Source organism: Daphnia magna, unplaced genomic scaffold (genome assembly GCF_020631705.1).
Source record: "Daphnia magna isolate NIES unplaced genomic scaffold, ASM2063170v1.1 Dm_contigs066, whole genome shotgun sequence".
Taxonomy (NCBI): domain Eukaryota; kingdom Metazoa; phylum Arthropoda; class Branchiopoda; order Diplostraca; family Daphniidae; genus Daphnia; species Daphnia magna.
Genome location: NW_025533119.1, coordinates 87,679 through 114,997, shown reverse-complemented (window position 1 = coordinate 114,997; position 27,319 = coordinate 87,679). Strand labels below are relative to the sequence as shown.

Here is a 27,319-nt window from a genome sequence, read left to right as displayed (position 1 = left end):
ACACATCGCAGCAAGTGTCAGGGACGCATTATCACACCGACAGTTTGAGCATTTCCGAAGAAACTTGGGCCTTTCAGGCTCCTTTATTACTGTGGCTGTCAGATATGTGTGCGACTATCATGAGCAGCAGATTGTTTGCTGACGCACAAGACCACACGTTGAGACCAGTTATGTCTTACCTAGAACCGAGAAAATAAAGATATACCTGTCGTTAACTTAACACTTACATTTACAATCCCGGCCAAGCGTTTTTGATTCGGACAACTCGCCTAACCGGGCTTGTCCGTTAAAACAAAAAAGTGTCGCAGAACAACAACACAGTGATAAAATGTTGCTGGCGTAACTATGTTACTTGTTGTAATTAAAAAGAAAAACAAAAAAAAAGCTAACAAAAACAAAAAAAAAAAACGAGAAAACAACAGACTATAAGCTGACACGCACGCATGGCGAACTATAAAAAATCTTCCGAAGAAGCATTTTCAAAATTGTCGAAAGACGCCGAGCGTTTGCATTTTGACAAGCCTAAATAGCCCGGCAGCCTAGTCCAGCATGTCTGGACTGCGATGTTGTATTAATGAATCAGGTGAAGACAGAGAAAGGCGACTTGTCATTGTACAGGTGAACTGTCATTGGTGGAGAAAAAAAGAAAAATATACGTATATAGGGCATCTATCAGTCCAATCTACGCAGCGCTAATTAAAAATTTGAGAGACAGCAGACATTCGCTAGATCGTTATAATACTATGTCGCCCAGTTTTTTGGAAAGAAAGAACTCTCGTGCCGTCGGTTTCAGTTTGTATTTTTCCACGGCTGAAATATTTTGTTTTCATAAGACATTTCGCTTTGCATGCGAGGTTACATTCACCTATTCTCCGTAACTTTGTCCCTTACGTCAGAATCACGTAGATCGCATGCCTTATCTTTTTTTCTTTTTTCTCTTTTCCTCTTTTTCATTTTATTCAATTTTTTTGTTTTTTTTTCTGGTGGGACGCTCAAATGCATCCCAACAGAACATTACAAACGGTTGGGAATCTAAGTTGGGGATTTTATAACTGGGAAGAGCTTTACGTGGCTGGTATCCTCCGTGCATCGAAATTCTCCGTTGCCGTAGATAGACAACAGTCCGCTTGAAGAACATGTCGGCGTCCTTCACTTCGGCGAGCACATAAACAAAAGAATTCTACGTCAGGGGACCACGCTCTCAAGTCGGCTGCCCTCTTTGACAGCTCATTAGTCATACGCTTCGATTCTTTGCTTATGAGCCCTTGGTTTCGTTTTTTGTGCTCTTAATTTTTTTGGTCGGCTCAGCTCAATGATATGTTTATTGTTTCTTTATTCCATTCGTTTTCTTTCTTTTTTTTTTTTTTTTTATTTTGTGTGTGTGTGTGTGTGTGTGTGTGTGTGTGTGTGTGCCATGCACCGAATTTTTAATGCGGATTTAAATTTCGGAAGATGCTAAAATGGTCGTAGATGAATAAAGAAAAAGAAAAAATGATGCGCAGCTTTTATCGCTTCATTAACTGGAAAAGATTAGCTGAAAATAGTGAACCAGTCGCAAAGGTAGTGTTTGTTTTTTAAACCCATCTTATGGGGTTACACTTTAGAAGTTGATGTTGTAGGCCTACCAGTGTCCGCGATCGCCTTTTTGTTGTTGTTGTCTTTCAAATGAAGAAATAAATCACCTGCGTGGCCTCAGTGCCTAATTGTTTAACGCGGCACAAATAATTATCACCTCGCTAGCAAAGTTGTTTGACGCGGTTTGACGTTGATTATTTGTTGCATCTTATATAGACATCTAGGCTTCATAGTTGAATGTTCAGTTCTAGAGGCCCTCTGACGGGTAATCGAAAACCGCATCCCGTATGGACCCATAGCCGAGTGATGGATGATTACGATGAAACTGGAATTGGGCAGGCTGTAAGCTCTTCACACTTTAGACGCAAAACGGTGTAGCATAGCCACTTTTTTATTATTATGCGTACGTGCTAAATGTTTTATGGTGACAACCACCATATTCAGATGGAAGGAAACTCGTTTTTAAAATGGCCTGTATGTTTTATGCATTATTATCATTTTCCATTGATTTAATGCGATGAGCGGTGCGCTCACAATGTGCCCTTCCGTTTGCTGATTTTTCGGACTGGCCGTCATCAGCAGTAACAAGAGCGAATCAAGCAAAACAAATGAATGACATGAATGTGGTCTGACGAAAAACAAATAAAACATGAACAAATAAGCCAGAACCAAAAAAATCAACCGGCTGTGTGACTGCTGGTTATGGAACAGACGTTAGGCAGGATAAGCGGAGTGACAAACTAACGCTTTGCACACCCGTTCTGAGCCAGAAACATGTAACACCGGAAATTCTGCTGCACCGTCATCACATCGAAATGGCACTGTTCACTAAACATCAAGTTTGTGCACTAACCTGAACCAGACATATTAAAAGAAAGTGCCTTATAATTTCAATAAATACTACTTTTAAAGCCGGTTAGACGAATAATTTATCAAAGACGCAACGTAAACATATAACTTAGTAATCAGCATACCAGAAATAATAATCTTCGACAAGCGAGACATTACCCTGACATAAATATAGTATGAAGAACATGTTCATCAGGAAATTTCAACTAACACGCCTTCCCGGAGAAATTAACTGATCTATACCCAGGAGATGCGTCCACAATAAAAACAACACGCACTATTTTACGCCCAGTTATTGACGCAGACCTGCCCAGCTGGTGTTCTAGCCGAAATAATCAATCGACATTATGAATACATATATTGCTGAAGGTGCTGGTACCGCATATCCTTAATTTAGGGATCATCAGTCTGAGAACGGTCGTGCTCTAAATTTCTTTTACTTCCCAATCGCAGCGCTACTCTTCATTAGTGACATGCTATCTCATAAACTGATTGGATGTCTAGTAGCCTTTGTTAGTTGTGCAGACGTGCTTTTAGAATGCGGAAAACATGTCCCTTCCGAGTCGTTTTCTAGTTTCATCGTGCACGACTAGTCACATTGCGATAATTGAGTAGGTAATTATTGGTACATAAATTCATCAAAGATTTGTTTCCCGAACCCAGTCCCGATCGCGTTGTCCGTCCACAGCCGTGGGAACTTTGGCTAGCTTTCCAATGAGAGAAAAAAAAATATAGATTGATAATCGTGAGCAAACAATAATAAGCCCGTGACCAGGTCGCATTTGTACACCAAGTGACAGGAATGCGTCTCTGCGCACAAAGGCACAAGAAAAAAATAAAAGAGGTTGACGTCGTTCTTGGAGCTCTTCTCAATTAATGTGAAGTTTTGAAGAAGAAAAAAAAAGAAAAAAAAAAGGTTGACAACAAATCAATCAGACATGCCGGTCAGTCAGACGGAACGATGCTGCTGAACGTGATGAGGATGAAAGGTGACGGACTAACGGCTGCGGGACGTCGCTCGTCTAGTGGATACGGTTATACGTCTGATAGTAGAACTCGACTTTTGATTAGTGCATGTACATTTCCCACGGCCAGAGATGGTACTTCGGAGGTTCTTGTCGCAAGTTGTCTTCTATATCTTACGACGGTATCTTGTGATTGAGATCGTGACACTATACAACTGACGTACATAAAACAAGTTGCCATTCCTGTAACTTGCTCCGGATGGGCATTCACAGCTTCTTCTTCGTCTTCTTCCTCCTACTTCAAAGAACACAATGTAAAAAAGAATAAGAAACTGGGGCATCGACTTAACACTGCACATACAAGTTGAGAAACAACATTTGAAGATAAGGGGGAAAAAATAGAAAAAAAAACAGACATGCCAATTAAATTCTACCTAGCTTTTTTTTTTACTATTTCGCAATCAAACAGCTTATCTTTCCGCCTCTTTGAAACACAATTGAAATAAACTTGACCGTGTTATTGCGACTCAGCGATAGCTACATGAACGCGAACTAGCAAAAACAAGGCAAAGATGCGATTTTTCCAGTTTACGTGTGAAACATCCGTTTTTCCGTACCAAAGTCAAAAATATGCCTTTCATCGGGACGAGAAAAAAAAAAAAAATTCCAAACGACAGCGTTTGTTTATTATCGATAGAGATCGGTGCGCGCAGGCTGGTCGAACTGCGATGACGCCCAATCGTTCACAATCGCCCGATCACACCATCGCGCCACCAAATATTAAGGAAAAAGAAAGCCGGACAATAGATTTTTGGTGTATAGCTTAGACGGTCGTCTATCGCATTCGTCCCCATCACCTTTCCAAGGTTATAGGGAAATTTTTGGTGAGAAACAAAAGATAAGTTTGATCTTGATTCCCTTCGCTTCTCATCCATCATCCGTTTTTTTTTTTTTTTCTTCTAACGCAGCACTCTCCAAAGTCTTCCATTCCTTGCTTCCAAGATAGTCCGTACCGCTATAGTATTGGAGTTAGATGATTATGTGTTCATTCGGAGACGCTCGTCGCGCGAATAGCTCGCGACGTTGGACCCTGGAACTGCATTCACATTCCAGATTATCACCCGCATCGCTATTGCCTCATCAGCGGGCCTCTTTCCGCGCTAATCTTGAACTTGGATGCCGTGTGTGTGTGTGTGTATGTATGAAAACCGTGTCTATACCCTACGCGTCAACCCTTAGAAAAAAAATATATATAAAGGTAAAAAGCATTTCCCAAAGTAGCAAAAAAAAAAAAAAATAATAATAAAAAACGGGGGAGAAAGTTTGTTCTGGCGGCAATGCATCAAAAAAACAAAACAAAGCTAAACATAAAAAGATAGAACGTTGAAAAAGGAGAGAGTCAAGCCAAAAGACGTGAACCAATCTCCCTATTTGCATATGCAAGACCTGCTGGTTATTCCTGCACGCATCATCCGCGTCATAGATCCGCAACGGCGGTATCAGCTCGACAGTGCGATATTTGCTTTACAATCTTCAGGAAATATTTTTGTTTTTTTCTTTCTAATGAGCAAATCAGAGAGTCGGCTCAAAAGGAACGTAATGTTTGCCTATTTGACATTAGTTCTTCAACAAAACAGCCTTGCCTTTGATCGACTATTGTCTCTGTACTGTGGTTGGTTTCATCAAACCTCTAACACCGGGGCTTTGACCAATCCGATCTCAACGGCTGTTGTTTCAGTTATAAGAAGGGGTTTCGCAATTCGACCCCCCCTTCCGCGAAGAATATTATAAATTCTTTTGTAACTACCCTTTCATCAGCGCTTTTGACACGCATCAGCTCAGTTTTTGAAATTATTGGCAACTGACTTGGAGTTTTCTAGTCCATCTTCGATTGATATCATTTGTTTTTTTTTTTTTAACGACAACAATTGAAAAAAAAAACGTCATAAATTAGCCTCTGGTTAACTACTGTTGACTAGAGGTTATTCTCTTGAATTCTGTACCATCGGCGGCAGTTAAACAACTTCCCAAAATCGAACGCATACTAATGTATTGTAACCTTGATCAAACGTGATGAAAGGGAATTAATGAGCGCATGCACAGCACCAGACGAAATTTGTGCGGATGCGATGTCTGATGAAGGCCACGAAACTCATGTCGGTAAAGTAGACTGACTGACTGGAGAGAGAGAGAGAGAAAGAGAGAGAGAGAGAGAGATACATAGCAGAGGAATTGTTTGTGCGATCAGTATTTATATTTTCGTTTTTTATTATTATTATTGTTATTAATTTTCAATTTTTTAGTTTTTGGGTTGTGAGTCTGTCGAAGTGAAAGCTTTCTTGCAGCGCTTTTGCAGCGTGCCTCGATCGGTGCTCAGGACATTTCTCTGCCCACCCCTTTTCGCTGAGTCGACGGTTACATTATCCATTTCCAAGAAGAAAGAAAAAAACATACTGTATATATATATTTTTTTTTTCAGCCCGATGAGCTATGTAACGCATGCCCACACTGCCAGCGTACTAGCCATGGCAGCGCTAGCTGAGCTCTGTGTCTGTATATCTCATAACGTAAAGGACACCTATGGCATCAGCAAGCTGCGAGTGCTTATAAAATTGGGCATTAAATAACTTTTCTCTGTGTAACGACTCTTTGCCTGTTGCCCTGATGCAATTTCATTAGCCAATTGACGCCATCAATCAGCTAGCAGGCTGAACGTTGAATAGGGTCGAGCCACCCCTTGGCATGAACATGAGGGACGCCTACCTGAGTTTTCGACTTCTGAGTACCTGGCTTCTTTCCAAGGCGTCTCAACCTTTCGACTCTTTTATTCCGCCTTACCCTGGTAGATTTGGTTAGCCTACAGGCTGAAAAAGGCCTAGTTTGAAACGTTTTTTTTTTTAGTTTTTTATTTCATTTCATTTCATTTTATTTTATTTTATTTTATTCATTTTTGGTTTCTAGCCAAAGTCGTCAGGGCTTGGCAGGTTGTCTTCGCCGTTGCTATGATTTTCTTATTCTATCACTCACAAGCCCTAACAAACCCGTCTGTGTAGGGGGCTCCTATAGAGGAGAGATGAAGATCAAGGTGGGTATGTTCTCGTCTCAATCTCCCAGCAGCTCTCTATTACGCCGAAAGCGATTTTTCCCCCCCAAAACTAAATGTTTATGGGGAATAAGTGAATAACCTTGTTGAATCTTATCTATCTTTGAAATTGTTTGGGGTTGGACCTGTCACTTTTCTCGATAGTGCTGGTATATTTGCGACCAAACTGGATGCAAAAATTGCCACTGCCAACTGCAGCGTGTCGCTGTGTCATTGCATAGCAAGTCTAACGTTGTTTGCTTCACCTATAGAAACTGGTGGGGGTTTTTCTAACCTCCACCCGATATTAGCCGAGTATTGCATACTAAAAACTCTTCTTCTTGAAAAAAACAAACAAATAACGATAATGCAATATCGTAACTATACCGTTAAGCATTAACAAAGCGATGAAGTAATTTATAAGTATAGCGAAGCTTTTCACAAGTGTAAAGTAGAGTTTTATTCTTTCGTCAGAAACACGCAATATAGAAGACTGGATAGCTGTAGCGTCTCAAACGCGTCTCAAATGTTTGAAATTTCTAAAATGAATGGATCCATTGCACGGTGGCCTCTCAAATGCTGCTGCCAAAAAGTGCGCATTAAGAACTCAAATCAAGGAAAAGTTTGCCTTGGGTCATGCTGGATATTAGGCGCGATGAAAATGTGGTAGTAAAAGTCGGCACGAAATCAACGTTTTATTGGCGTCTCTATTGTAATTAGCTCAGTGGCCCAAGGTCCATACAAAATGGCAATCTATCAAGAAAAATCTGCTACATCTTTATAATTGATGCGCTGGCATTGAAATCCAGCCATGCCTTCATTTCAATCAAGAGATCTTCCCAAGAATGTCCGGTAGGCCATGTTGCATGAGAGCACAAAGGACTAAAAGTATAATAGGCTAGTAGATGATACGCAACGGTTGAAGCTCACCTACCTCCTCGCTTTATGTGCCGGCATTTTCGGCCGTAAGGGCGGGTGGTCCGTTTATGAAAGTTCATAGGTTCCCTCGTCTCCTGCCTCACTAACGGCAGCTGCAGATTTGCATAAAGAACAATTGGGTCTAGTGCACAGTGCAGGGCAAGCGTCGCTGGCCAACTCAAAATCAGTCAGGCTTTGAAATTTGTAATTTACTTTCTACTGCTGCAGTTATTGTATAAGCACACCTAAAACAGTTGGGTCATTTGATTTCTTATAGCCTTAAAATCCAATACATCTTTTAGTGTCTTCTCAAAACGGTTATGCTGGTTACATTTTTACCCCGTGTCAGTTCAAATGACTGAAATAGTTTAAAGCACGTGGCCAAACAGTTCAGGCTACATGTTGGCTGAAATATCATTTAAATTTGGGTACAATGAAAATTAGTATAACAATGGCTAACTAGATAGAAGCTATCAGCCTTGCGTTGGAGATCTTTCTTTATTGGAAGGTTTTCTAGCCATCGTGGCTGCTAAAGGTATATTAACTAAAGGCGTAACAAATTCAACAGGTTAATGATCGGGTGCTGAAACTGGAATTTTTAGTTTTTTATTAGTTCGACTTTTAGAAAAATTGCATTGCAAATTTTTTTGCGATTTCGAGTGCATGTGTGTTTCTTGATGCACGCGTTACCGCGGGCTTGCATAGCTAGCTTGGTTTCACTTCGAACAATGTTCCAACTCGATCGTGTTGCAAAATCCGTGGCAAATCATAATGTAACAATGTATTTTTTATTTATATATATATTTTTTTTTTGTTTTGTTGTTTTTTTTCCCACTAATAATCGAGCACATTCATTGAGAAATTGAATGCGCGTCACACATCTAAAGTAAGACTGCAAAGAAGATAAATAGCTCTGCTCTTTTTTTAAAAATGTTCTTGATGTTCATAAACGAGTGGACTTTTTACGCAGTTCAACACAACTGACTATGTAGATCCACCATGGGAACGTCAAGCGTTGAACTTCGAAAAAAAAAATGTTTACGAAACCAGGAAGAAGAATTTCTTTTGCAGGTAAATTGAAATGTCATTAAAACGTGAAAACGGACACGATTTCAGAGCGGTAGTGATAAGACTCGGCTGTTGTGTAATGAGCAACGAGGCCAGGACGTTGGCCGGTATTTCAGAAGGCGACACACAGAATCAAATAGTCCAAAGTAGCAAACCGCATAGTAGATGGCATGGGAACCTCGGCTAGCTTATAGTGTATGGGTGGGGTGAGGTTGAGAGGTGGGGGTGAGGTGGGGGAAGAGAGAAGTAGGCGGGACTTGGTATGCAAAGTAATTGGTGAATCTTCGCGCCTCTAGCAGAAAGGGGCGCTGCTGCAACTCATTGTTGCGCACCAAGAGCCGTACAGAAGAGCTGAGAAACGGCTAAAAAACTGAAGGCCCCCGACGTGAAGCAAAAGGGTAGCGCAAGCCAGTTCAGTCATGGTAGGGGCTGGCATGGCTGGAGGCTGGCTAACTCAACGACCGAAAGGGACTTTACTTGCTTTCCCCAAGTTTGGCACAGTCACTGGCCAGCAAGTCGGTACCAAAGGCGGCAGCACTCCCATCACGCAGCGCACCACTTCAATTGTTGGCTACCGCACGCATCACGGAATAATCATTCAGACGACACAGTTCATGTTTGGTTTTTAGTGATTTGAAACATTCGTCGGGCGCATTCGTATCGGGCGCTACTAGTGTTGACCATCTTTACAAGGAAACAAACGAAAACAAAACAAACACTTTGGCCGTTTGGCCGAACAATGATTGAGTCATCTGTCGCTTGTTGGCGCATTGACCGCAGTGGTTTGTGGTATAATCAAACGTTTTGATTCGTCCATCGGTGATTTTAATTTCAGCGACCTACGACAAGTGCCCATCCAGGTAACGAACATTCATTCACTCTATTTTGCTTGTTGCGCACGTGTCGTATTCTTGTCCCGCGACATCCGTTCATTTGCCCCGCGTTATTGTCGGGACAATGAGACACTTTGACTTGCGTATCGGAATTCAGCGTTTGGCGTGGAATTAGCTAACGAACCTGTTTGCTCGCTAATTGATATCGGGTGACTCTCACCTTCTAGCACTTTGCGAAAAGCCAAAGCTGCAGCGAAAAAGGCCGAATAGCGCAAATGTGTAGAGAGCAAGTCGTAAAAATCTCAGCCGTTCGAAAAAGAACGTCTTCACGTGGATGGCGCGCTATTCGTATTTCGTTGTTTGCGTGCGAGTTTCCTCTCTTTCGGCAAAATGTTCGAGCCTTTTTTTTTTCTTTTTTTTTTTTATTTATTTATTTTATTTTTATATTTTTTGCTAGGTATCCTTCCCAAGTTCCAACTGTCTCGATATGCCAGAAAGTTAGACACGAAACTTTCACTCGCTGACATACACTCAAAAAGCGAATAAAAAAAATAGTGAAATAACACGGCACGGTAAATCTATACCCCGAAAAACCCACGGAAAAAAAAATCCTTTTTCTTATTTCCTTCTCATGTGAGGCTCCGAGTTTTTTTCTTTTCTTTCAAGTCAATCATCGTCTTATCTGCGTTCCCGCCTCTGTTAGAGAGAGACGTGGAGAAAGAGAGAGAGAGCACAGGAGGGGGAAAGAGACAAAAGAAGAGCGTCGGCTGATCGTAAAAAAAAAAAAGGTCTCGTCACCTGGGTGCATAACTTCACCCTCCTTTTCCACTTCCACCTACACTTGACGCAACATTGATATAGGAAACTCGAGAAATCTTTGTTACCCTTTTTCAACTTCCTCTTATTTTCGTTCTTTTCTTTTTTTTTTTTTTTTTTATTATCATTATTTTTAAATTCAAGACATTTTTTTGTTTTGTTTTCTATTTTGCTCGCAGTTTTCTTTTTGGGCCTCTTTTTTTATTTCCAACTTTATGGCTCCTTTTTCTTTGGAAAATTCTGAACCCAGTGAATTGCGCCGAATGGCATGGCCACTTTGGCAGCGCAAAACTGTGATGGGATAGGAAGGGAGCAAAAGAAGTAGAGGACAAGAAAGGAGAAAGGGTGGCAAAAAGTTGCCACCAAAAAAAAAAAAAAAGAAAAAGAAAGAAGTCAAAAGAACCGAAAGAAAACGATTGTAGACAGTGGAAACAAAAGCGCGCCGTGTGGATGGTTATACAACCAATCGTTTTTTATTGTTTCACCCTTTTTACGTTAGTTTTTTGTTTCAGTTTTTTTTTGGCAGCAGCAGCCCATAAAGCGAACCATTCTTACAATCTCTCTCTCTTTCTGCACTTGTTGGGTCATAAAAGCTATAAGACAAGCAGATGACAGCCGCACTTGTTTAGCCGCTCGCTTCCTTATTTTGTTTTCTTTCGTCAGCCGTTCAATTGATCGGTTACGTTTCCCCGTTTCCCTATGTTTGCCCATCAATACGATCTCGAAGCGATGCGATTCAAGCAATTGACAAGTGAATCTCGCGAGTGTCAAATAACAGCGTCTTTTAGGCAGAAAGAAGGAGTGTTTTTTGTTTTGTTTTTGTTTTGTTTTGTAAGTTTGTTATTATGCCGTGTCCATAAACATCCAAGAGATACAAGAACAGCAAATAGGCTGCCAACGGAAGTTAGGGACTATTATTTTGAATGCATAAGTAATGAGTTTCGCGCCACACCCGACCATTGATAGGTCTCGCCAGGCGTCCGAGACGGCTCAACCCGTCGGTCCAGAAATGCGTCGCGGGAGACCGCATTACGTAACCAGCTCCTACCGACACTAACTACCTGTTACCCGTTGCGAGGCTTTACTAATGTTTGTATACCAAAAAGGGTAGCGGCAAGTCACGCGGACCTCTGATGCTACCCATCAATGCGATCAACAAACAGTGGCACGGCTCATCTTTATTGCTTGCCATTTCTATTTTTGGAAGGCTGCCCGACGAGTAGTAAGATGTCATACTTACCAGCAGACGATGTATGTAGCTAAACAATTAAACATAGTGGTTTTCTGTTCGTTTGGTGGTCGTGCTTTCGAATCACTTTGAGCGCGCGCGCGCGCGCATTCTTCCGTAATTGCGATCGCGAAGCGCACGAACGGCGGGGAGGGTCATCAGGCTGTCGCTCGATTTGGAAAAGAGATCGAAAGAAAAAACGAAAAAACGGGAAAACGGAAAAACAAAACAAAAATAAATAGAGGTTTGTGATGAGTCCAAAAATCCAATACGCTTTCGTAGCGATTACATTGTAAATTCATTTGACGACTGTCATTTGGTTGTGATAGCTTTCGTTCTGGAAAACAGTTGGCTGATGCGTTTGGTGTTCAACTAATGTCTGGTAGCTGAACTTCAGCCGAGGGACATTTGCCCGGCAGCCGACAGAGAGTTAGCAGACACAAGTCATCTATCTTGTGTCATTCACTTGGGACAATTAAGACGATCCTAACATAGCCATCCCTTTTTTCTTTTTTTCTTTTTTATTCTATTTCGTTTGTTGCTGTTGTTGTTGTTGTTATTGTTGCTCATTTTTTTTTGGTTTTTTGTTTTTTCTCTTCTTTTCTTTTTGGTTGATGTGCTTTTCGTTTCTAAGGGCGGGAACATTCAGTATGATAGATCTCAGACTGGTTTTCTTTCCTGCCAATTAAATGGCAGCGATCGAAATGCGCGTGTTTGGCATTGACAAGAACCCAGGAGTTCCTATCGAAAATCTGTTACATGGCGAAGTGCAACTCTAATAAGAAGAACTCGGCGAAGCGGCTTGTTTTGTTTCCATTCCAGTTTTCTATTCTTTTTCTTTTTCTCTTTTTTCTTTTCGTTAGATTTCTTTTGTGTGTGTAAATTTTTCGGGTATTTTTTTTTTTCGTTTTTGGTTTTTATTTTTGTGAGTTGGTTTTTGGCTTTTTTTATCAACGGTGAACCGTCAACGCTCAGCACCAACATGTTGGTTCTATAGAAAGAGCATCCATAGACGGCATTAGGTTGTGATAAGAGCAACAGCACTTTGTCGCTGCCAGTCGACATCTTCTTCAACTGACTTGGTTTCTCTTCAGTCTACATGTCTCTATCGCTCTTTCCCTCCACCCCCCTCCCCTCCTCTCCGCTACTCCCCCCACCTCCCTCCCCTTTCTTAGTCAACACTGTCCTATACCTCTCTGTCTCGTCCATATTTCAAAATGACATTAACTTTATCGGATGTTATCACACGTATTTTTCATCCGCGCCCGTTCGTGCTCAACTCACCGTTCCAATTAAAATCTTCTTAGATGGTCACAGGCAGTTCGTTCTCTGCCGACAGCTCAACTAAGCACAGCCATTCTGGCAGTATGCCGTGATACGAATTCCATCATCTCTTATTCTTCTATACCATTCTCTTTTGTTTTTTTTGTTTGTTTTTTTTGTTTTTTAATTTTCTTTTAATTTTGAGTGGATTTTTATACAGAGCCGCCCTGTCCCCCCCTCCTTACTATCACTCACCTTCCAAGTTCCATCCCTTCCAAATGGTTTAGATGTCCAATAGGAATTCGAATCCCGGTATATTATCTTCGTGCGTCCCCTCTACTTCGTCAATTATTCGTAGAGATAAATGTTTTTCAACCAATCACGCAGTCTGGTATGGAGCCATGCCAGACTGTCAGACTATTTCTTCTCATTGGATTTTCAAGTTTTTGTTTCCTTTTTTTGTTTGAGGACGCATTTTGAAATGACATTAAAAGAAGAAGAAGAAGAAGAAAAAACCAAAACAAAATGAAAAAAAAAAAAATCGATAAAACTGTAACCTTTTTGTGATTCACCTTTAGGGAAGAGCAGTTGAAATCTTGTGGAAGAGCAGTTAGCGAGCCGTTAGCCGTTCGGCACCAGCCCATGCAGCAGGTTCTGCCGCCCGTCAAATTAGGTGCTTCCAATTCGCCAGCGCGATCGCCGTCCTCCCCGTCGCGACGCTCGTCTTCGTCTCCGAGTGTCACGCGGATCCGCATGAGCTCTGCTGCTGAGACGTTGGGCGCTGTCGGCGGCGGCAGCGGCGGAAGCAGCGGAGCAGGTGGCGCTTCAACTGCCGCTTCAGAAAATGAGGACGCTGCCTGGCGCAACACTTTCTACGAGCATCCGTTGCATGCAGCCACCAATGCCATGCTGCACTTGGGCGGAGGCAACTCATTGAGCGAGGAAACATCCGTCAATTCGGTCGGAAGTGTTTTGGTCTCGTACGAGCACCACTATTATCCAAGCAAGAGCCAGCATCATCACCAGTCGCATCAGCACCACTCGTTAATCAACGGCCTGCCTATTTCGTCGTCTGTCCAACCTGGTCATAAAGACGGCAAATCCATGAATGACCTTTGGCCGTAAGTTTAACCTTTCACTTGGCCCCCTTTGACGCTGTCGATTCGCAGTCCATAAACCATTTGGATATACTGATGTAGTACAAGAGGCATGCGCTAGATTCAATCAAAACAAAACAAAAATAAATAAATAAATAAAGAAATAAATGAATAAATAAATAAATAATTAAAAAGCTGACCCACTGGAATACAAGACAGACATAAAAAATACGTTCATTAAAGTTGAATTGCTTCAAGTGTTTACAATTTGAAACAAACAAGTCAAAATGGGCAAGGCCAACTACATTATAGTACTACATGCCCATAGTGAGGTAGCAATTTCAGCAAATTCAGTTAATTTATACAGAATGGTTTTTCTTTTTTCTTTTATTTTTCCCCCTATTCTTTGTTGTGGCTGCAGTTATTATTATTTATTTTGTTTTTTTATTTGTGTTTTGTTATTTGGGTGTTGTTGTTAATATATATAGCAGGAACGGAATGGGCGGCTCTCATTCATCTTCGGCCGACGGATTGTCCAGCGGCAAAGAAATCGGTGGTCAAAATCACCAGTCTCACGAAGGATCAGCTTCTGAGCCTGATATCTATCCACTTGCAATCAAAAAAGAGCCAGAGGACTTGACGAGGAGGAACCTGCGTCACGTCCTCCATCATCCAGATTCGAGAATCGTGTGCACCAGCTCCAGTGACAACAAAGTCGACGGTGGAGTTAGCGGCACCGTTATCTCGCGTGTTTTGGCGGACGGCGAATTGGTCCACGAAATGATCCCTCGTCTAGAGTCGATATCACACGTCATGAGCGGAAGCAGCGTCAACGACAGCCGCGACGGCGCCAACACCTCCGGTTCCGTCATCCACATCCGGCGTCCCGTCTCGTCTCAACAGTCGCAGCAACACGACGGCGACAATACGATGATGTCCCCGGCCGCTCTCGACTTGGCTCGCGCCGGCATCCAGTCGGCCTTGCAGCAGCAATATTCGCCGTCTGCGTACACCAGCAACGGCGGTGCCGTCGGAAGCAGTGGACACCAACAAAGTGGCTTGGCCAGCATTCAGACGGTTAACAATCATGGCTATGATTCGTCTCCTGGTCCCGCTTACGGGCTCGTTTCACCTAATGAATCTGGCGTCTACACGGCCATCCATCCATCATCCACGTTGCGCCAACAGCCGACTGCTTACGCGGTCAGCTCGTCGGTCGGCTCCAGCGACTCGTTCTATCGCGACTACTTCAACAGCAGCGCAAACACGAACAGCAACGCCAATGCAAATGGCGGCAGCGGCGATCAGCAGTACGCCCGCGCCGTGGCACAGCTCGCTTATGGCGAAGGACACGAGACTGGCTTCGGTGATCGCTTCATCCGCAATCAGCCGGGCGGCATCTACAAACAGCAGCAGCAGCAGCAGCAGCAGGGCACCGGACTGACCGTTGACTTGCCGTCGCCCGACAGCGGCATCGGGGTCGACGCTGTTACCCCTCGCGACCAATCCGTCGCCCAACAGGTAGGTCTACTGCAAACCGAAACCATGCCCGCGTTCTTTCGCACACTCGTAGGCTCATCTAACTACGAATTGATGTTGGCAGAATTTTGATTACACGGAATACCCGGGCTTGATTGGTGAGCCGGCCATCGAGCATCCGTCATCGGAACAGCAGCATCACAACAGCGCTCACGGTGGCAGCGACGAGGGCAGCCGAACGCCGACGTCTGGTGGCGAGCACTCCAAGTCGAGCATGTCACCTGGCAGTGCGCATCTCAATTCGTCGCGATCCCGTTCGTGGCCAGACTGCAACCGCCAAAGCGAAGTCGACAAAATACAGATTCCAAAAGTGTAAGTCTCTGGAGCTATCGCTGCCTTTTCGATTACGAACTTCTTCCAAGTTCAGGTTCATTGCCCTATTTTTGGTCGATTGCATTCGATTAAAGTTCACTCCTTCCCGTTGTTGTTGCGTTACGCTAGACGATCGTCAGTTTATTACCTGCGGAAAACACTCATGAACATTAAGAAGAACGAGCTGGTTTCTAGTTGTTAGTTTGCATTTGAAGAAATCGAGCCAAACCGAAAAAAAACAAAAAACTATTCCCCGATCGGTCGATCTGTTTTCTTTAATAACTAGTAACCCTTACCAAGAGCGACAGGTAAACCCGAAATAATGCTGAAAGCAAATGGTTCTCACATATGTGTTTTTGATTGCCCCAGAGCGCTTTTCGAGTAAATTAACGTAGGAACATCGCGGATTTCCGTATAATATACTTGCCAGTCCAGTCCAGTTTTCAAAGCCGCATTATAGACGTGATGCTTAATGTCTGGTTATACTGTTCGACTCCGAAATGACTCCGAACCATTGCGAGCAGCAGGATTTTAATGAATTCGTGGTATTGACCTATTATTTGAGGTTATTTCTACTTGAATCATTGGTGTATATAATGTTTCTCATACTGCCTACAAAACAAACGATCCAAGTAGCGGGAATCTTGTATTTTTAGTTCATTTTTGGTTGCAAACGGTTTCTTACTATGGGGCATGTATAGCGGCACAATCCAGTTTGTTTTTTGTTTGTTTTTTTCAATTTGATTCTTCTCCTGTCTACCTGTTTTGTTTGTTTGTTTTTTCGGTTTTTTGTGTGTGTGTGGTGTGTGAAAGAAGTGCGTCTTTACTGAGACGACTAATTCAACTGTGCAAACATGACATTCAATTTCTGTAATGTTTAACAGGTTTAACCAGTATGGGTTCCGATACTACCTGGAGTCTCCGATTTCAACTTCACAGCGGCGAGAAGATGACCGTATCACCTATATTAATAAAGGCCAGTTTTACGGGATAACTCTAGAATACGTCCCCGATCCGGAGCGACCATTGAAAAACCAGACCGTCAAGGTAGACTGAACTTCTGCCAGCTTTTTCTTTTCTTTTCTTTTCTTTTTCTGTTTTTTGTTTTGCATTTTCTTTTTTCTCTTTTTCCAAACTTCTATTTGGAATCTTTAGAAATTAGACCCGCTAATTATTCTTCAGCTATCCATCGTTCATCTTTTTGCTTGACAGTTCATTAGCTTGTCAGAAAATGATGACCTAGTTTGCATTGAAATCAGTCCCCCACTTGGATGCAGGTATCTACACGTCGTAGATGAATTTCAGAGAGGGAGGGAGGGCGTTGTAGTTCTGTCCAAAGAGTAGCTAATCACACTGAACGGTAACGATGAAACCCGCATTATACTTTGAAGAAATGGAGCAGTGAAACGACGAAATTTCTTGCATCACGTAAAGGCCACACTGGGAGGCATTCTAATGCATACGTTTGACGTCGTATTAGTCCAACCGACTTTCGAATTTTCGTTTGCTCCACAATTGAGAGCCAATGAGTAAAAAGCGTTAGCTAAATTTCATCCAAAACATCCGCCAAAAATACGAAAGACAATCATGGCAACTATGAAAATGAGATGAAAAGTTAAGCCGTCACGGTGTTGTGCGAACAGCAACACAAACACGCGCCAGAAATCTTGCAAAGAAAAATGAAATGCATAAAACGTTCCCGAAAGCAGCCAAAGTGTTGGAACCTCCTTCTCGGACAGTAAGATAGCCAGTAAATTGCAGGTTTACGACACCGAAAACACCTGGTTACCAGTTGGGTTTATTTTCTTTTTATTACCCCATTCCGCCCTTACGGTGTCGCCTATTCAATTGGAAGAAGGTGTTCCATTCTTCTCATGTTTTTGTTTTTTTCTTTTCTTTTGGGGGTCTTTCGTCGACACTTGATTCGAATTATAACATTCTGCTCCTGTATTGTTTTAATTTTCTCGATAGCCATCATGTCAAACTTGTTTATTGTCGTATTTTGTTTGTTTTTTTGTTTGTTTTCTTCGGGTATGATTTGAACGCACGTAGACGATGGTGATGCTGGTGTTCCGCGAGGAGAAGAGCACCGATGACGAAGCCAAGGCCTGGCAGTTTTGGCATGGACGACAACATAGCGCTAAACAACGGATACTCGACGCAGGTATGAACCTTAATCAAAGCAATGTAGATTTCTAGATGCTAGTTATTCTGTTCTTCGCCTTCAACAAAAATGCGAGGCAACCTTGTTAGATTTAAGAAACAACAACAACAAAACTGATACAGCAGTTCTCAGATGAAAAGCCAGTCGTGAAAGTTGATGTAACGTTTGCCCGGTCTCGACCGATCAACGATATGTCGCCCAGTTTGACTTCTCGGGAAACAAATAATAATCCAAGCAAACAGCTATAACGAGTATGGCAGATCGGTCAAATAGTTAATACTTGCATCGTCGCTATCAACGATGAATCTTGGTTGAATATAAAAGAGATGACAAAATAGAAGCGGGTAACTTAGTTGATTGTCGACGTTTTCTTTCTGGTTTTGTCAGATTTTTCATCTAGAGATTTTTTTTCTTTATACATACAGTATGCAAATTCATTATTCGAAAGAGTGAGAATTTTTTTTTTTTATTCACAGAAAAAAAAAACGGAAAAAATAGCGAAAGCGATGGACATTGTTACGACTGTCTGTTTCCTTTATTGCTTAAAAAAAAAATTTTTTTTTCAAATTCAGACTGCTTTGCTACGCTGTCTTTGTTGATTTCGTTTCTGAAAGCCAGAGAAGCGATACTAGCAAGACCGTGAAATGTCAACGTGCGGAAGACGTCAACCGCTAGTAGAATGAGAATAGAGTGAAATAAAAGAGACACGAATAGTTTGACGAGAAAGAACGAGAGAGCCAATGACTGATGGGCAAGAGAATGGAAAAAATGAGGAAGGGGGAAATCAGGTTGATCTAGCTAACGTGTCAAGCCCAGTAAACCGTGCTCCTGTTATGTATCTACCCTTTTTTTGGAGGGGGGGGGGGGGGATCTTGAAATGTTGGCTCCTTCTAACTGAATAGCTAATGTCAAAAAAAAAGAAAAAAGAAAAAAAAAAGAAAAAGAAAAAAAAAACCGAAGGGCTGGCTCTTTGCATGTCCATGGCAAGCTCGGGTTGGACGAGACAAAAGAAATAAGAAATCAAACGCAATAATCTCGATGTGACATCTGCTCTGAAACCAGCTCCACCAACAGGTAGAAAGTGGACTGGAGATTGGACGGTCGAAGCGAGCGGTCACGGAATTACTCGCATTTGTCTACGTCTCCGAACGTCTTTGGCTTTGTTTGGTTTTTGTTTTGGTTTTGATTTTTGATTTCTTTGTTGACTCTGCTAGCTGCTTTACATGGTCGTTGGCTAGTTGCCTCTTGATAGCCAGTTCTCTGAATAGAGACGTTGGAACTGTCGTGTTAACGACGTATAAGGCGAATGCAAACAGCTGCATTTCGTCCACGCGTGACCTCTTGCGTCATGTTGATAAGCGTAGCAGTTGGGAGCTGCGGAAAAACACACACAAAAAGTACATCGAGGCGAAAGGATGGTCACGAAGGGAAAGGGGTGGATGGCAGCTAGCCCCGATGCTCCGTTGCACACGTACACCTGAATTATATTTCCTCTGAGGAAACGTTGCGGAAAGGCTATGATTCGGTCGAAGGGGAGAGTTGGGGGGAAGTGAGCAGACAGAAAGAAGGCTCACTCTGTGTGACCCTTTTCTGTTAGAGTTTTCACGGGCATCAAGTTGCTAGACAAAAAAGAAAATGCCGCACGGCTCTTCTTCATTCCTCTCTGCTCACCACCTTTAGCTCGGCAACCCTCTCAACCGACCCTCTTCCTACCCGCCAATCCGTTTGGTATCTGGTAACTAACTCATTTTTTCCCGAGCGTACGTGTATGCGACCGTCAAACAAAAAAAAACAAAAAAAAGGGAGAGCCGCTTCAAAAAAATGGGCCTTTTGTGACCTGGTCCTACAATTTCGCTATGCTTCTCCTCCTCCGGTCTCTTTGTGTAGTAAACTTGCTATTTCATTCGGACCTCTTTACAACCCTTTCTTCCCCTTTCAGTGGCTTCAGTTCCTTATAGATTTCTCGTGGCGTGCAAAAATAGTGCGGCAAAAACGGTCGACATTGAATTGGCCCTATCCAGCATCAATAGGCCAATCGAATCGTTTTGGAAATTCCACCAAATCGCCAGTTGGGCGATAGTCTTTTCTCGTTCCTCATTACCATCGGGAGAATATAAAGCAGCAACAGAAAGCATGCGGCCATCATTATTGAATTAAAACAAAAATGGTTCCCCCCCCCTCGATTATTTTTACGTCTTGGAATATTCCAGACAAAACTGTTAGTTCCGTCGCCCTTTCGCATACGCGCACTTTACGGCAGGGCCGGCAAAATAAAAATAAATAAATAAATACGCAAGAGAAACTGAGTTGTAAAAAGCGGTTAGAGGGACGAGAAAGAAGGGAGGAGGGGGGGACAAGTGGCTGTCATTTACGAGTCTGTAGTTTTTCTATTCTAAGCAGTTCCCATTGACACATAGACTCCCTTTACAACCTTCATAGTGCTAGGAAGAAAAAGAAAAAAAACTGGGAAAACTGGCTGTGACCTATAGGTTAGGAATGCCTTAGGCGCGAAAAAAAGAAGTCTGACTAAAGAAGTTCATCGCATTTGAATGTTATTATTGCAAATATCAGCAGTAGCAGGTATTTGAATATGATGACCATTTACGAAAACTAAACTTACCTTCCTGAATACGCGGTCCGATTTGAATATATTTCCATTTTTTCATTACTACGATATTATCGTTGCCTGACGTAGCAGTTTGAAACCGTGCAGTATTACGCAATCGACATGTACTAATATATTGTTATTTGAATTTGTGCCGTCTCCAGATACGAAGAACAGCTCGGGCCTCATTGGCTGCATCGAAGAGGTGGCTCACAACGCTATATGTATCTATTGGAATCCGCTGGAAAGTTCAGCAAAGGTAATTATTCGATTCTTCTCTCTCGTCGATTTCTCTCGTAATTTTGAGATCGTAAAAAATTGCGCGAGCCGATCCGAAACAACGACGAGGTATCTACAATGCAAGAAAAATAACTCAAAAATGTAAACAAACAAGAAAAAAAAAAAGAGTTTCATTTTTAACTTGAACTGCTGCACTTGGAATGTACGCTTCGAAATCCGTTGCCTTTGCCCTAGTTGACGTGAGTGTTGGTTTGCTCGCAAAGGTCTCACGTATAGTCGGAGCAAACGTCACACAAGTCGCCAGCTTTCCGGCATTGGTAGAATACCAATGTATATATCTTCGGTATTATGTTGCGCTTTTGTATCGGGATCAACGTAAAACGCACAAGTCTAATTCACATGGCTATGGCTGTCTGGTGTCCATGGGAAAACAAAAAGGGAAACTAGAGCAGTCCAGGTTACGAGCGAGACATTGAGTTGGCTTGAGATTACAGAAATGGAACCGAGCTGCCTTTACAGTGTTAATCAGTTAAGAGTTGACGATAACGTCGCCAATGTCTCATAATCGATTTTTTCTTTTTTTGCCTTCTGTCCTTGTGCATTTTGTTTAGATCAACGTGGCCGTCCAGTGTCTAAGTACGGACTTCAGCAGCCAGAAAGGAGTGAAGGTAAGGGAGAATAACAGCTCCTCTTTTTTTCGTTTTCCTTTTAAATTCCTCTGTGTTATTGGTAGGGATTTGCTGGGGAGAGCAAACAGGCACTCGGAATAAAGAAATTGCGTATGTGTGTGTAGTTGAAACGCTTTTGAATTCGTGTTAGCACCTATGCGATGGGAAAGTAGAAGTAGAGGTTGGACATTGAGGGCCTACTGTGCCATACTTTTTCACCGTCCATCGATGCACTGGAAGTTTCTCTTTGAGTAATGCCACACAGTGAACTGTGAATAAGATCAGGTCGATTTGCGCTCAGTTCAACCCCCTCTTTTTTCTCTTCTTGCCAGCCTCGCTATACCGCCCCATCTTTGCTCTCAAAAGCGAAAGGGTACACACGGTCTGGTCGCTTCTTTCATATGCAAATCGAGAATTAGGATTCGATCGCAGGACAAACGCACACCCGAGCTTTATAGCTTTGCTCTGCATACCACCACTGCTTTAATTTAGTATCTCTTGCTATCGTCAACTGTCATTTCCGATCGTCTTTCTCATTGTATTTTCTCTCTCCTTTCAAATCGGGTTGCAACGAAATTTCTTTTAAGTAATCTAATTAGCTCGAACATATAAAGTCCATTGGCTTTTTTTTTCCATTTTTTTTTTCTCTATTGGCTAGTTGCTGGGACGTGCTTTGATAAAATATAAAAAAAAAGACCTTGTGCTTTTTTTTTTCTCCTTCTTTTATATCCCTCATCGAAGTGAAGAAACCCAAGAGTTCCTTTGTCCAAAAAAAAAATGTGCTCAATCTGATTAGTATTTGGTTGGAACAGTCCAAGTCGCCATTGGATTGAAAATTTAAAAACAATAAAGAAAAAAAAAAAACCAAAAATACAAAAAAGAAAACGTCCAATACGAAGTGTATTGGCCGTCTAAGATCAAACTACAGCGATCTGCTTTACTCTTTCATTTCTCAGGAGACGAGCGATAAAAAAAAAACAAAACAAAACAAAAAACGCCCTGGTAGTTGCTATAGTGAAACATCCGTGAAATAGTTACCAATCAAAAGAAGTGCCCTTGTGCCATAGTTAAAAAGCGATGCTCACATGTTCATCCCCTTTTTCTGATGCAAACCCCTCCTCCAATACCTCCATGACTGGCCTCTATGTCTGTGTCACCTTTTCTCTTCTCGTCTCTTTGCTTCTCTTTTCTTCTACGAGTTCTCGGCCGTTTTCTCACGGACCGATTTCTCTCACCCTATCTGTCTACCTCCAGCTCTTTTTGATTTTTGTATTTTTATTTTCTTTTTCTCTTCCTCCTTTGCTATGCAAATGAACTATCTCTTGGAGAGGAGAAAGAAGGGAGACCTTTGCTGCTCTTTCTTTGGACTCTTCTTTCTTCTCTCTCTTTATGTCTACGTCCTCTGTAGCGAGTTGCAGCAATAGGATTGATTGATTTCTAAGCCGCCATCGCTCGGCATCATCATTCTTGCTGTTATTCCCGCATAAGTGAGCGGCCGAGCCGAATCCTACCCTTTATCTTATGCGAGCTACTATATACTTATACACAGCGACCGTGTGTTCATTTTCTTCCTTGTGTCGATACATATCAGTGTCGTTACATTTTTCTTTCGCCCTGGCATTCCTTTTTGTTTGACGCCGTAGCGGAAGAGAGAGAGAGAGAGAGATGGGGGGTGGAGGGTGGGGGGGGGTGACACACTGAAGCCGAGTAGTTTGAGAAACGCGAAAGAGTTAGTTAAACAATCGAAAGGCGAGGCGTTTCCACAGCGTGTACTACATGTAGAAAATGTTTGTTTGCATAACACTGGGTTGTTTACTTTGAAGAGTTTTTCTTCGTTCGGGGCGGGAAACCAATTCCAAACAGATAGCCAGAAATGCGTCACTTGGCATCGCAATTGTACACGCCAGGCCTTGATTTAATCTGCTAGCTACAGACGTCCATCTTTCCCTCTCTCCTCTCTTTTCAGTCGTTCGTTTTTTCTTCACCGTGACGGACACCTGTCCAGGTTTTTCTTTACACACACACACACACAGCACATCAAAGCAAGCATACCAAAACAGAATTTTTTTCATTTTTTTTTCTTTTTTTCTTTTGCTGTGTATGTGTGGATCTGTTGTATTATATGCATCTCTTTTTCTTTTCCCTTTTTTTTTACTCTATTGAACTCGCAAGTCTTTACCTCTCGTCCGCGGGGCTCAAAGCATAAAACTGACACGCATTTTCAATGTTGATTCGATTGAACCCTGGGCACCGCTCCTCCATGGCTATATATAGTGATATGGTGAAGTTCGAGACATACTTTATCCATACACATTTTCACTGACCTTAATCATTTGAATAAATCGAATGATGAACACACTCTGTGTGATTCATGCCGTGGGCTGCCAGTTACTTGCACATGTTGATGGATGGGATTTGATCTAGCCATGCCTTATTATTAGCGTCTACGATGTGTTTTCACCTTTTTTTTATTTATTTATTTTTTTATTTTACTCGGCCTAGCCTATTATAATAAAGCTTTATTTTGTTCATCAGGGTTTACCACTCCATCTGCAAATTGACACGTTTGACGACCCGCGAGATTCCATACCAGTTTTCCACCGTGGCTATTGTCAAGTTAAAGTTTTCTGTGATAAGGTAAGACTTTTCTTTACCGCCTGCAAAAACAAATCGTATGGTCTTTTTTTTAATGGAACTACGCCAAGATTCTTTACATCTTGACATTTCCGTTAAAATAGTGGACGTTACATTCTGTCTTGAGTATTGCCTTTGTTTCCACATTGAATAGTAGATCGACATATTTGCGTGGTTTTATTAACGATGACGAATTCTAAATTTCTTTGCCGAGATTGCGAAATGTTCCTCAATTTCAGGCATTCCGCTTACTAGAAGAAATGTTTTGTATAGCCAATCGAATCCGTCTCATGGAAATTTTGATTTTTTTTTTTTTTTTTTGTCATTTTTAAAAATGTATTTATTTATTTTTTTTATTTTTTTTGTATCAAGCCACTTGCGATTGACTCCATGGTCGACAGAAAGCAAAAATAAGATAGGGAGGGTCAGAAAGCAAGAAGGCGAGTGAGAATAAGAAGAAGAAAAAAAGAGAGGAGAGAGAGAGTATAGTAGAAGAAGTGTCGGTACCGCAGGAGGGCGGAGAAGTGACGTGTAATCTTTGACCCCACCAGCATGATGGATCTTCTACGAGATGATATGAAAATCTGGAGTCACGCTCGAAAACCATCTGAACCTCATCCCGTTGTTCAGATACCTTTTTTTTTATCCTGAAGTTTCCATTCTGCGTTTTACATCTACAATGCACTTTTTTTGTAGTTGTAGTTGTAGTTGTTGTTGTTGTTGTTGTCCTCACCGAAGATGTGGAGTCTACTGTTAAATTCAAACATTTTTGCGTTTGGGTATTCACTATGCGCAGATACTGTAAGCAATTCTGATGGACTGGCTATCGCAAACCAAGATAAGCTCTATTATGATGATCACGACAAATTATTCAGTTTATTTAAGCAGGGCTGAAATGTGCGTTAGAGAAAACATGGTTCCGAAAGAGTCGACAATCGGAGAGTCGATAAACGAAGAAGTAGAAACGGAACTGACGAAAACGACAAAACATGTATTCGTCAGATTGGTCAATCACTTTGCATTCCGTCATCGAGACTTTCACCCATTAGACGTCTTACGGCAAAATTATGAATAAAAGCTGAACGCACGCAGAACTGGATGATTGTCTTTGATAGTTTGTGAAAGCAACACTAACGATGAAAACCACTTGGCTGAATTATTATCGTTTCTCTTATGTCTTGTAATAGCTTTCACCGCAGTCGTGTGCGTTTTTGTCGATGGTCTACATCTTGTATCACTGGCACGACGGCTTCAGAAGCTCGGATCTTACTTACCGATTATTCTAATCAGCCAGGCCGAACGTTTGCTCATTAGGATTGGACAGTAATAAAAGGGTCAAGCTCGTTTTTAGCAAATCAACTCAACTATTTCTTTCAGCTATTAAACTTAAAGAGCTTGAAAAACTGGATGACTTAACCATTCAGACGACATGTTGGTTTAATTACTTGAAATTTTCTTGCACTGTTTGAACAAGCTGGGCAATTAATGAATGCCGGTAAGAAACATATGTTGCTAGGTGCCATCTACATTGAATCGGCTGTACGACAGGTTCAGGGATATCGTCGAAACAGAATTGACTTGACTTCGTTCTCCTTGCATATCTATAATATATTTCTTCACTAAAAATAAAAAAAGGAAAAAAAGACAAAAAAATCGTTTTAGACGGATTCGTGGATAGACCGCACCCTCTTTATCCTGCGGCCATCATCGCTAGGTTGCGTGCCAGGCTTCATTCAGCATTCGTTTTGATATTCTTTTATCTGCTGGGCACCGTCATCCCAACAATAACCCGCCCTTTTTCAACAGGCAAAATTTTCACCTGTGGTTTTGGTTCAAACTAAAGGCGAATTTGTCCATTATTTTCTTCAAGCATATTAATATATATATTTTGTTTCATGATACGAAATGAAATTGCGGAACACTGTAGGCGAACCCATGAAAATGAGAGAGGACCTGTAGTACTATATCTTATCGAGTCGCACCCGTGGACAGTCAATCAAGTGGATATGAAATTATAGTAGAAAATGTGTTGGTTACCACGCCTACTACGAATTTAATGACTTTTGCTCTAGATTAGACCTTGGTCCGAAATGAATAAGGTAGAAAGATCGATGCGTAAAAGTCGACTTTAGTTCGTGATCGTTGAAAGGTTTATAGATCGTTATAGTCAAGCGCTTCTTGAATAAAAGAAGAACCTAATGTGAAACAATAAGACCATGTAGGGTAGCAAAAATCATAAATCTAAGTAATCGTATTCCAAGAAACGTCAGCCAAAATCATAACGTTAATTTCATTCTGGCCAAAGTGCGATGTCTTTAGAACGTTGAAATTTAAGAAACGCCAAGCGGCCACAAAATTCGCGGAAAACGTCATAGACGTAGACATTTGCAATTGTAATCTGAGAAAAAGGTTTTTTTTCCTTCCACTTTTAAGTTTTGATTAAAAACGGGACTTGTAAACATATCACTATGTATTTTGTAAAGGGAGCGGAAAGGAAAACACGCGATGAGGAGAGACGAGCAGCAAAAAGGAAAATGGTCGTCACAGGTCGGAACAAGCGGTTGGAGGAACTTTACCATCTCAATGCCGAGCGATCCGAATTCTACCACATGGCAGATTTGATGAAACCACCGACTCTCTTTACACCCGACGATCACGAGAAGGTAGACATTTCTCGCTATTCTCCTTTGCATGGAAATGCGTAACCTTTTATTCAAACCATTCCATAAATAAAATTGATTTTCCTTTACAGCTTGGGGCTTCAATGGAACTTCCAAGTTTCTACGGCCAAGATCATGAAAGGTAATAACCACTCTCTTTTCCCTATTGCATCATTGGTTGTTTTCCCTTTTATCTTATGCCATCGTTTTAATATTCATTTCAATGTAGGAAAGAATTTTTGGACACGCACACAAACCTAATAGGACCGCCGGCTATCGCAGCGTCTGGTAACATTGCCACCCTGTATGCGTCACCTGCTGCCAAAAGGCGGAAATTAACACCTCCTCCATGCGAGCGAGTTATGATATACGTGCGCCAGGAAAATGAATTGGCCTTTACTCCACTTCATTTGGTGCCACCAACATCACTTGGACTTCTAGACGCTGTAAGTGTGGAACCTGTCATCCAATAATAAATTTAACCACAAGCTTCATGGAGAGCACGGCTCTTAAATCATCACAATAATGGCCCCATTTATTCACAAAAACTTGTCATAAAATATATATTATACCTACACATTAAATCGAATAAGACTTTAAGCGTGCTATTAGCAACATCTTGGTATTGTTTAGAAAAACGCATTAAAATTTGGCTTTGTTTATGAACAGATTGAGAGTAAATACAAGCTATCTGCGTCGACTATCAACATGCTCTACAGGAAAAATGCCAAAGGGTAACTATCCGTTTTTACCACGTCTTATAGTGTAACTTATAGACAGAAGCAGATTGCATTCAATAATCA

The 27,319-nt window shown here is 41.7% G+C and overlaps 1 protein-coding gene and 1 long non-coding RNA gene across 4 annotated transcripts in view; one reads left to right on the top strand and one right to left on the bottom strand.

The window, feature by feature from the left end:
- LOC116927605 (protein grainyhead) overlaps positions 1–27,319 on the top strand; it is a 29,412-nt gene that overhangs the window by 466 nt on the left and 1,627 nt on the right. Inside the window, exons 1-13 of one of the 3 annotated variants that reach the window (XM_032934649.2) lie at positions 8,867–9,317; positions 13,176–13,718; positions 14,183–15,215; positions 15,298–15,545; positions 16,430–16,592; positions 17,598–17,709; positions 20,479–20,573; positions 21,166–21,222; positions 23,758–23,859; positions 26,340–26,519; positions 26,609–26,658; positions 26,746–26,962; positions 27,186–27,250. In XM_032934649.2, the coding sequence (XP_032790540.2) occupies positions 13,240–13,718; positions 14,183–15,215; positions 15,298–15,545; positions 16,430–16,592; positions 17,598–17,709; positions 20,479–20,573; positions 21,166–21,222; positions 23,758–23,859; positions 26,340–26,519; positions 26,609–26,658; positions 26,746–26,962; positions 27,186–27,250 (2,801 nt within the window). In that variant the 5' untranslated portion in view covers positions 8,867–9,317; positions 13,176–13,239. Of the gene's footprint in view, positions 1–8,866; positions 9,318–13,175; positions 13,719–14,182; positions 15,216–15,297; positions 15,546–16,429; positions 16,593–17,597; positions 17,710–20,478; positions 20,574–21,165; positions 21,223–23,757; positions 23,860–26,339; positions 26,520–26,608; positions 26,659–26,745; positions 26,963–27,185; positions 27,251–27,319 lie in introns of those variants that run through there. The other 2 variants (XM_032934642.2, XM_032934635.2) reach the window with 2 other exon arrangements.
- Positions 20,245–21,036, bottom strand: LOC123477490. The gene is made up of 2 exons (XR_006652629.1): positions 20,736–21,036; positions 20,245–20,666 (listed from the first exon to the last, which is right to left on the bottom strand). It is a non-coding gene; the product is annotated as an uncharacterized LOC123477490 (long non-coding RNA).